General features: G+C 31.7%; 1 protein-coding gene across 1 annotated transcript; it reads right to left on the reverse strand.

Annotated features, from left to right (window-relative positions):
* Positions 1-2,167: 2,167 nt before the first annotated feature.
* On the reverse strand, positions 2,168-8,076 carry Or8g23 (olfactory receptor family 8 subfamily G member 23). The gene is made up of 2 exons (NM_173129.2): positions 7,884-8,076; positions 2,168-3,215 (listed from the first exon to the last, which is right to left on the reverse strand). The coding sequence occupies exon 2, from the start codon at positions 3,196-3,198 to the stop codon at positions 2,263-2,265; it is 936 nt and encodes a 311-aa protein (NP_775152.2). The 5' UTR covers positions 3,199-3,215; positions 7,884-8,076; the 3' UTR covers positions 2,168-2,262.
* Between the last annotated feature and the right edge of the window lie 2,224 nt (positions 8,077-10,300).

Below are 10,300 nucleotides of genomic sequence, written 5' to 3' on the forward strand. Positions count from 1 at the left end.
GTTACCAAGATTTTAGAGGAACAACGCCTTTCCTTACAAGTTGTATCATATTTTTAATAAGTTTAACATTAATACATAATAAATATATGTGCTTGAATATTATTAGTATCACATGAATGTTATTAGTAGATTCCCCAAGAATCAAAACTGCCATGTTTTGTGCCTAATTTTAGAATTCCCAGGATTACAATAGAATGTTCAAAATGAAAGGGACAGAGACACCATTGGGGCTATAGAAGCAGTTAACTTATTCCATAACTAAATGGTTAGAACCTACAACAATGTAAATTCTCAAACTATCAAACATGTTTTTTAAGACTAAGTGTCATCTATTCTAACCAATTCTCAAAATATCATATGAATTATATTTGAAAGAAATTAAAGTGTGCAAGTGATACCTTACTGAATATGTGGTAGCTTTCTAGCTTTCTTCAATTGTTCCGCATATCCTGTATTTAAGATGTGTTGAGTTATTTTACATTTTATGTTTATTTATTTTTACTAACATGCATTAAGTGATATATATATATATATATATATATATATATATATATATATATATATATGAGTTGAATATGTTATTTCCACACAAGCACAATAGATTAGCAGTAGATTTGCTTAGGCTTAGATTCATAGAGTTCAAAAATGATCAAGAATATGTGGAAATATTAAAATCCAACTATATGATGTGCTCAATTTGACAAATATCATAATTTTAGGTTCCTCAGGAGACAGTTCCATAGAGATAGTGCCACTTTTGTTATCATTATACTGTTACTCTAAGGTTCTGAACAAACCTTAATATGGAGGACCAAAAAATCCTGTGAATAAAAATTATATTATAATTAGAGAATAATTAAAGATTTAAACTAGTCCTACCAAAAATAATGAGTGAATGAATAAATATATAAATAAACAAAAACTAAACATTTTCCTTGGTAGTCAGTACTGATCATGTGATATTTATATAAATAAACATCAAGTTTACACACACACTCTCTGTCTCTCTCTCTCTCTCTCACACACACACATACACACACATATATATATACATATAAAAACTGATTATATATCACATTTTTATTGATGTCATCACAGTGGAATTATGTTCTATTCTTGATGTGAGTAATTTTCAGTAGAACAAGGGGCTTATTTTTGTTCTAACCAACGCTATTGCATAGATTTTAATTGTTGAACCATAAATTATCAAACCTAGTTATCTTTAACTTTCCACAAGCTTGAAAAATCAAGAAAAACTAAGCATTACTTCAAAGATTTCTTTATGAACAGAATTTAATGAAATCAGAAATCAGTTACACATTATCTGGCTTGAACTGCTTTGCAAGAGAAAGTCTACTCAACTGGAAATTTTCAAATCCTGATGTAAAATTGATCAGGATGTCATTAGCATTACACATATCTTTTAAACATGCATACAAATGAAAATTAAAATAAATCTGATTTACAAAATGTACTCAATAAAATTTTATTTAAAACATAATTCCTTGGAATGATAACAAAACTTTGTTAGATATAAATAGTATGTGTGTCAGAATCTTTCCTTAAATATTTTATAGGAGGAATAAGGTAACTATTATGGATTTAATAAATTCTAGAACCTGTGCAGAAATGGTAAGAGCAGAAAATTCTGTTTGAATGTGTTAGTTGCAATCAATTGGGCTAAAATATGGAAGACTAAACTAAACAATCAATAGATAAAACATAAGGTTACTGGATCGAACATGAGCTCAACACACAATTTTCTCTAAAATAGATTTAAAAATTCCAATCAGTAATCTAAAGTAATACACTAAAGAAGGAAGGCAATTAAGATTCATTGAAGATTAGGCCAGAATGTGAACTTTGCCAAGTAGTTTCCAAACTAAAAATCATAAGGATTACAGTTCTAAATCTGATGTTTTTTCTCATTGATAGGATTAGAAACTTTTAGAAATACATCCTTAACATTGAAAATTAGAAAGAAAGTATTTTTTTAAGTAACCATACAGTCAAAGTGATATAAGGTTGATGTGATTGATAGAATAAGGTAAATATGTTGATGATATCCTTATCATTACTTTTGACTCTGATGAATACATGACAATTTTGTAGATCAAATAAGAATGGATAATTATAGATATGAGATTAAATGAAAGTATCTGAATGTTTAGAATATTAACGAATCAATTGAGGTGAAAAATAGAAATTCAAATAATGTATCCTTTGATGACTATATTAATAAATAAATCTCCTTACTTCAGTTTACACAAATGATTTTCTTTCTAGTATTTTCTTCAGGGCAGTACTAACATCCTTATTCCTCAGACTGTAGATCAAGGGGTTCAGCATGGGCACAACGATGGTATAAAACACAGAGGACACTTTCCCTTGGTCCATAGAGCTGACTGATGATGGCTGTAAGTACATAAATGCAGCAGACCCAAAGAAGACAGCAACAGCCAAGATGTGGGAGCTGCAGGTACTGAATGCTTTGTACCTGCCCTCAGTAGAACGAATGTGTAGGATGGTGGCAATAATGAAGATATAAGAAGTAAGAATAGTCAAGGTTGGAACAACAATGTTAAATGTACCAAAGAATAAAATTAACAATTCATTAACATAAGTACTAGAGTGTGCAAGCTCCAGCAGGGGAAGAAGATCACAGAAATAGTGGTTGATCACATCTAAGTTACAGAACTGAATTCTTATCATGAAGCCTGTGTGAGCTGATGCGCAAACCACACCAATAATATAGACTCCAGAGATCATGGAAATGTAAATCTGATAGGACATGATTGCATTGTAAAGCAGTGGGTTACAGATGGCAACATAGCGATCATATGCCATTGCAGCTAACATATGACACTCTGCAATAGCAAAAATGAGAAAGAAAAAGAGCTGAGTCATGCATCCAGTGTAGGAGATAATGTTCTTCTCTGCCACAAAGTTCACCAACATTTTTGGGGTAATGACTGTGGAATGGCAGAGATCAATAAAGGACAAACTGCTGAGGAAATAGTACATTGGTGTGTGCAGGAGGGAACTGAGCCTAATCAGTGTAATCATGCCCAAATTCCCCACTACAGTGACTATGTATATTCCTAGGAAGAGGACAAAGAGAGGCATCTGAAGTTCTGATTTTTTTGAGAGCCCAGTCAGAATGAACTCAGGAAATACGCAATAGTTTCCTGTTGCCATATCCTCTGTTCAAATCTCTGTTCAAAGAAAAGAGAAAGATGTATATGTTACAATGACTTTGTTATTGTTTTTTTTCTCCATCTTTATTAAATTGGGTATCTCTTATTTACATTTCAATTGTTATTCCCTTTCCCAGTTTCCAGGCCAACATCCCCTTAACCCCTTCCCCTCCCCTTCTATGTGGGCATTCCCTTCCCCATCCTCCCAGTGCTATTCATGCATATACATTGACTTAATTTGACGTTATTGACATTATTTTATAAAAATAATTTTAATGCACAGCATAAAAAATACTGCCCATAGGCACTTTGATGATTTCAGTAGCTACACAGAAACGTCTTGATTTGAAGCTTTCCTGTCTTCTATGAGAACTAAATCTCATAATAGCCTAAAGTAATATGGAATCTGTCAAGGCCGAAAAGTAATCAATAGTTTCAATCAGCTCCAAACTATATGACCTACAATAATTGAAAGTGTGGCAAGATGCCCTCAAGTGTGTAAAATGGCACTAAAATCATGGTGGTAAGTAACTACTACCTAATTGGACTTATGGCCTGCTCAGAAACGGGCCTGGTAGTAATAACGTAACTTACAACTCCTGTGTCATGAAATCATAGACCTAAAGAAGCAACTACTACTACTTACTTACTAATTTGTAAACACATTTGTAATACCTATTCTTGCATCTGCAAATAGGGTTAACTCTCCAATCTCATCAAACAAACTTCTTTTGTAGCAATTTGAGACAAATAGGAAAGTCACCATTGGTCAAAAGCTATATAATTGACTTTCAAAGTCCTGATTGATTCATCTATAACATATCATGCCATCTAATCTAACACTCAGAGTATATAACTTAATAGGGTTGCAAAGATTATAAGAAGCAGAGGACCAGAAAGTATGCTTTGACAGATATGCTGGAAGCTACACCTATAAAATAGCAACTTGTGTTTGCCTAAACAAAAGCAGCACCATGACAACACAAGTAGATGTGCCAACTGGATGGGAAAAATCTCACAAGGCCTTATGTCTAGATCAATAGTTACAGGCAATTAATGGCTGATGAGAAAGAGAGAATCAGTCTTCTACAGATATGTTCTCAGATCCCACTGTTCAGCCTCAAATGCATATAAGCAATGCTGTATGGTCTCAACAGGATATATATATATATATATATATATATATATATATATATATATATATATATATATTTGTGTGTACACATGAATGCAATATACATATACATATATATATATATATATATATATATATATTGTACACACACACAAACACAAATACATACATACATGTGTCATGAATTTGAGAGAGAATACAGGCAGGGAAGAACTTGGAACAGAGACAGGTGGAAATGATATAACCATAATACTCTTGTAAAAACTTTTCAAATTTTTAAATTAAAATTTAAAAATAAAGCTCTGTTGGGGGCTTGGAAATCTACATATATGAGTCACTGTCAATGAGTAAAAGTGACTGACAATCTGAATGTAAACTCTTCCTGAAAGCAATGGCTTAAATGTCCCCAAATGCCCTAGTTACGATCAGAGCTTTTCTTCACAGACATTTCAATTTCATATAATCTTTCAAATTCATGTTTTACATAAAATTATTAGACACTGCTTATTATCTAAAATTACCCCTTTTCATTTTCATATATGCAAAACCATGCTCTCTCAATTTTGACCTTCCATTCTGAAAACTACTTACATCATCGATATATTTGGTTTGCAATTTTGTGTTCTTCTTTTGTTCTGTTGAACTATCCAAAAAAGTTTAAACAAAGCCACATGTATGGCCATGTTTCTGAACTATCCAGTGGAGTTTGGAGAGTTCACCAATGAGTTCACAATTCAAGACAATATCTGTTCCTCTCTCAGATACTTTCAGTAAACTTTAGCTCACTCTGAGGTTTATAGAGCTTTAGTAGGACAGTGGGTCTCCTGCACAGAAAGTACTGTTGTATGAGCCAGTCTTGTATAAGCCCAGTAGACAACCAGATACACTGTGAGTTCCAGAATAAAATAGTAGTGTCATGTCCCAGACATGATGTTTGACATTCATTACTATTAAAATTAAACGGAATGTGTAACAGCAATGATACAAAAAGCAAAACAGATTAATCTACAATTAGGTCATCCATTGCTCCTGGCCTACGTCTTGAGAATATCAGAATCAATTGTGGTTAAATGGTGAGACACAAAGTCAAAGTACCTGTTTTTTTTTTCTTTACTCACACTCACTCATTTAACAGTAATATGGTTTTGGCTGCTGTGTTGTTGTTATTGGTTGTCTTAATAACTGGATAAAACAAGTAATTGTCAACCTCTACATAAAACATCTAGTTTTGATAAATCAAGAAAAACAGGTAGTTCATGAGTGTGTTTTACTAGTATTCTACCAAATTTTAAACAAGTTATCAATATAAATTTAACTATTTATAAATTATCATGATACACAAAGAAGAAATGTATACTGAGGAAACAGACTCTTGAATGTCACGATCTTTGCACTAAATATTAAGTATTTTAATAACTTTGTTTACCAAGTTAAATTCCTAAGTGTGTCTGAAGTAAATAAGTTAAAACATAAAATATTTTAAATCTAAATTTTGTTACTAATACAACTTTTAAAATCTACAGTGTAGGCAAAGGACCAAAGTTCAGGCTTAAATACCTGAAGAAAAATTCTAAACAAATTACATGGTGTCTAAGAATAGTTTATTTCCTTATAAAGAGAATTCACAAACACATTTACCAGTAAAACTAAAACAAAAACAAAACCGTAACAATTTGTTAAAATTGAGATGTTTTTGCAATGAAAATTAAATTACCAACTGAAGGTACAATCAAAACACATATTCTAAAATGTAATAAGATATATTTTTTTAAAAAATTAAAACAATTAAATAAGACAGCTTACCAAAATTATGTACATGTATTTGATTAGTAAGTAGTACATAGATAAGACCAAATACTCATTATCACTAACCAGCATTGAAATTAAAAAGAGACATCCTTCACACACTTCTATTACAATGGATTTAATAAGTTGTGACAGTGCCAGTTTTTGGCAAGGAATAGTCAGACATAACATGCATCTTGTGTACCGTGTGAAACTGCTTCCCTACTTTAGAAAATAACTTATAATTTACTCTAATTTTAAAGACACATTAATAATACAAATGAACAGTTTATACCATAAGTTTTACTCAGGAAAGAAATGTTAGTATTTTCTGTAGCGTTATCTGTACGAAAATGTACATGGCAGATGTATTCATGATAACCTTCAGTCACTCATAATCTATTTGTTCAACAGACACAACTTGTAGTTTATGTGCTTTTTAAATCATAATTATCCTTGTGTGTGTTCATACAGTAGTACTCACAGAGGTCACAGGCGATTAGATTAGTTGCTTCTTTCTTGACATCACACTAATCCTGTGGCTTGAACTAGTGATGTTAGTTTGGTGACTAGTGTCTTAACCGCATGACAAAGTTTCCAACTATCATGTTGCAAGGGATTTCAAGCCCTATTCTAGTCTCTGATCAGCCATGTACATACGTTCAGGCAAAACCCCAAAAATGTAAAATTAAAAATATATAAATAAATAAAAACTAATTACAGAGGATGAACAAACATTCATAATAATGTTGTAAAAACAGGTTACAAAACTAGAATCAAGTCTGAGTGTCATGCAATTTTGAATGACTTTCCAATCCAACTAAAATTTATGATTCTATATGTACTTTCTATTTTATTATTTGAAACAGTATTTTATATTTATTAATCATTGTAGAACCTTGAAGATTATTTTTGCATGCAATGCAAAATTTGGTCCTTAATAATTATAACCACAAATTAAAAATATTGGAGAGTCTGTCAATTAACTTTTCTCACAGAGTTTGAACAGAGCCATTTAATTAAGGCTATAATTTAGATGACAGAGCAGAAGAGGAGCTCAATGAACATTGTCATTAATGATCTCTATTGTGTCTTTTAATTGTTTTTCATGACCAGAATTATGGTCACTCAGAACACAGGTTCAAGGGGCTGGAGAGATGGCTCAGCACTGACTGCTCTTCCAGAGGTCATGAGTTCAATTGCCAGCAACCACATGGTGGCTCACAACCATCTGTAATGAGATCTGGTGCCCTCTTCTGGCCTGCAGTCACATATGCAGGCAGAATGCTATACATAAAATAAATAAATAAATATTAAAAAAAAAACACAGGTTCAAAATTTTTACCCAGTTAAACCTAATTGATTTTTATCTGTTAATTAAACCCGAGTTGAGCAATACCTCTTCCATATGATACAATGATGTCCTTGTAGCTGACAGACATAAGATATTACAAAACTAGAAATCATAATAGTGAAATATCCTTTCTTTTTTAAAACCTATTTAAAAAGTATAATCAGCGTCATTCATTGTTGTCTAAAAATATTTTGTTGTTCAATTCACTTAAAGGCATCAAGAAAATATTTCCCAATCCATAGTAACAAAGTGAATATTCAGGACCTTGCAAAGTGGTTGGAAATTCTATATAAACATTAAGAAAAAATTGTGAATAATTAAATGACTGCCGATATTGAAGAATATTTCCCTTATCAGCAAGTGATTCTTCTAGAGTTGTGCTCTTTAATTACAGTTTTGGATGGACACTTACCTTCCTTTCTGAAAGTCTTAGCACCAAATTTTACTTGCCACTTAAAAATCACAAGTGCTGATATTAGGAAGCACAGGTATCAGCATCCTATAACCTTCAGTGATCATGGCCAGGACAGAAGCCTCAGTTCAACTTTTAATCAGAGGTCAGCATCCTTAAAGTTGCATATATATTCAGGATTCCAACTCACTTGCATGGTTTCTCTTATGTTCAGAAGTTTTTTTCCTGAGTTTTTAAGTCTCAGCTACATAATACAATACTCTCCAAGGATTTCGCATTCTCAGGAAGTAGACTCATGAGAATTGAATTAGTTGCATTTTTGATTCCCAGTAGACTATTTTTTTTCCTTTTTAAAAATAATTACTTTTATTTTTAAAGTTATGATGCACTTTGTTCATTTATTCCTTCCTCTTCCTTATCCACACTCTTCTAAGCAGCCCCCCCCCACTGTCTCTTAAATATATGGCCTACTTTTAGTTCACAGAATTTACATACATTTTTACATTCATATAATATGATTAAATCCACCCTTATTTCCTGATGTCCTTAGAACATTTCCCTTGCAAATTTATGCATTTTTTCTTTTATATTTAAAATAATTTTAAGATTCTAAGGCATTTTCACTAAAATATAATTACACCATGCCTACCCTTTTATTTCCCTTCAGTACATCCCATGTCCCATCACTATAACTTAATTCCCTGTAGCTGTCACACTCTCATAATCAGAAAAAAATGAGGTAGAGGTGCCAAGCTCTTGTGCTGTTTAAAGCTTATTGTAAATATAAAGATTTTGTGTGTCTTTTACCCAGGAAATAAATTATCAAACACAGGATCAAAACCCTGGGTCAGGATTACAAACTTCTATAACACCTATATCTAAGGCTCCATTAACATAGGAGAAGGTGCAGAATGATTGTAAGAACCAGAATATCTGGAAATCAGATGTGAAACAAACTTCCCTCCAAACAATAGCATGAACAAAACCAGAACAATGGCAAAACCAATAGAAACATTATTGCAGAATGGGGGAAATCTCATAGGGCACACCTTTAGACAAATAGTTGTAGAAAACTAATAAATGCTGGGAAAGGGAGAAATTACCCTGTCTTAGGCATGAGCCTCTTAATTGGTTACCCAATATAAAACAAACTCAAAAGTATATATATATATATATATATATATATATATATATATATATATATATATATGTTACCACAGTAATAAAAGAAAAACTGATGAGAAATTTCTATCATCAAAAACTTGTAGATAATAGGCAAAGTTTTGAACATAATCACAATCTGTAATCTGTACTAAAAACCAAACTGTGATCAGGTTCATTAGGCTTAAGAATCTACATTTCTTAGAAGTTTCTTTACAAATCACATTATGATGAACAGATTTGAGCAGCTAGGCAAACCACGACCAGTTGTATGTTATATTTATATTATGATTAGAGAATTAAGAAGAAAAAGCCAATAGTTCCATTGAACAATATGTTTGCTTTTTTTGTTTTACTATATAAAAATCTTTGATTTCTATACCTTGTTGAAAACACTTTTTTATTTTATCTAATCATGTTGACAAGTCTGTTCTCCAAAACACCATCCTCTTGCCTCAGATTCCAAGAAGGTTTGTTTCTTGGCATATATATCTAATTTGTCAACCTCGTCTAAATTTTATGTATTTGAATAACCATGAAATTATCATTGGAGAGTGATGTAAACTTACATGAGGTCACTTGATAATCTAAAGGTTTTTCCCAAAGACAAGTTGGTCTATATAGAATCTCTCTCTCTCTCTCTCTCTCTCTCTCTCTCTCTCTCTCTCTCTCTCATATATATATATATATATATATATATATATATATATATATATAAGTTCTGATTTGGTTGCTTAAGTAAGAAAGAGAAATAGTAAGAAGTAAGATGGACAACAAACAGGGCAAGAGGTGCTGTTATAAGTATGGATAGCTAACTTAATATGATGCTTTCTAGATGCAATCTTTTCCTAAAAATATCATTATTCTGTTTATTTTATTGGTTATTTTCTTTATTTACATTTCAAATGTTATTCCACCTCATAATTTTCCCTCCTAAAATATTTTGTTTATTTTTACACTTGAATAAAACCATTGCCTTTGAACATATGTTGAGGAGGGGTACTACTGGGTCATACCAAAGTTTCATTTTTAGCTTTTTGAGAAACCTCCAAGTGAATTTACACAATGTCTCTACCGGATGCAACCTAACTAGTAGTGAATAAGTGTTCCTGTTTGCCACACCTTAGCAAGTATTTATTAACCATTTTTAAGATTTATTTATTTATTCATTCATTCATTTGTTTTTTGTGTGTTTCACCATTTTTTTACTTGCATACTTATGAACCACACATTCAATCTTGGTGCATGAAGTTTTG

The sequence above is a fragment of the Rattus norvegicus genome, chromosome 8, assembly GCF_021556685.1.
Source record: "Rattus norvegicus strain SHRSP/BbbUtx chromosome 8, alternate assembly SHRSP_T2T, whole genome shotgun sequence".
NCBI lineage: Eukaryota > Metazoa > Chordata > Mammalia > Rodentia > Muridae > Rattus > Rattus norvegicus.

Bases quoted from the DNA above. Each gene is read 5' to 3' on its own strand.
- Or8g23 (NM_173129.2), bottom strand. From the start codon at position 3,198: ATGGCAACAGGAAACTATTGCGTATTTCCTGAGTTCATTCTGACTGGG.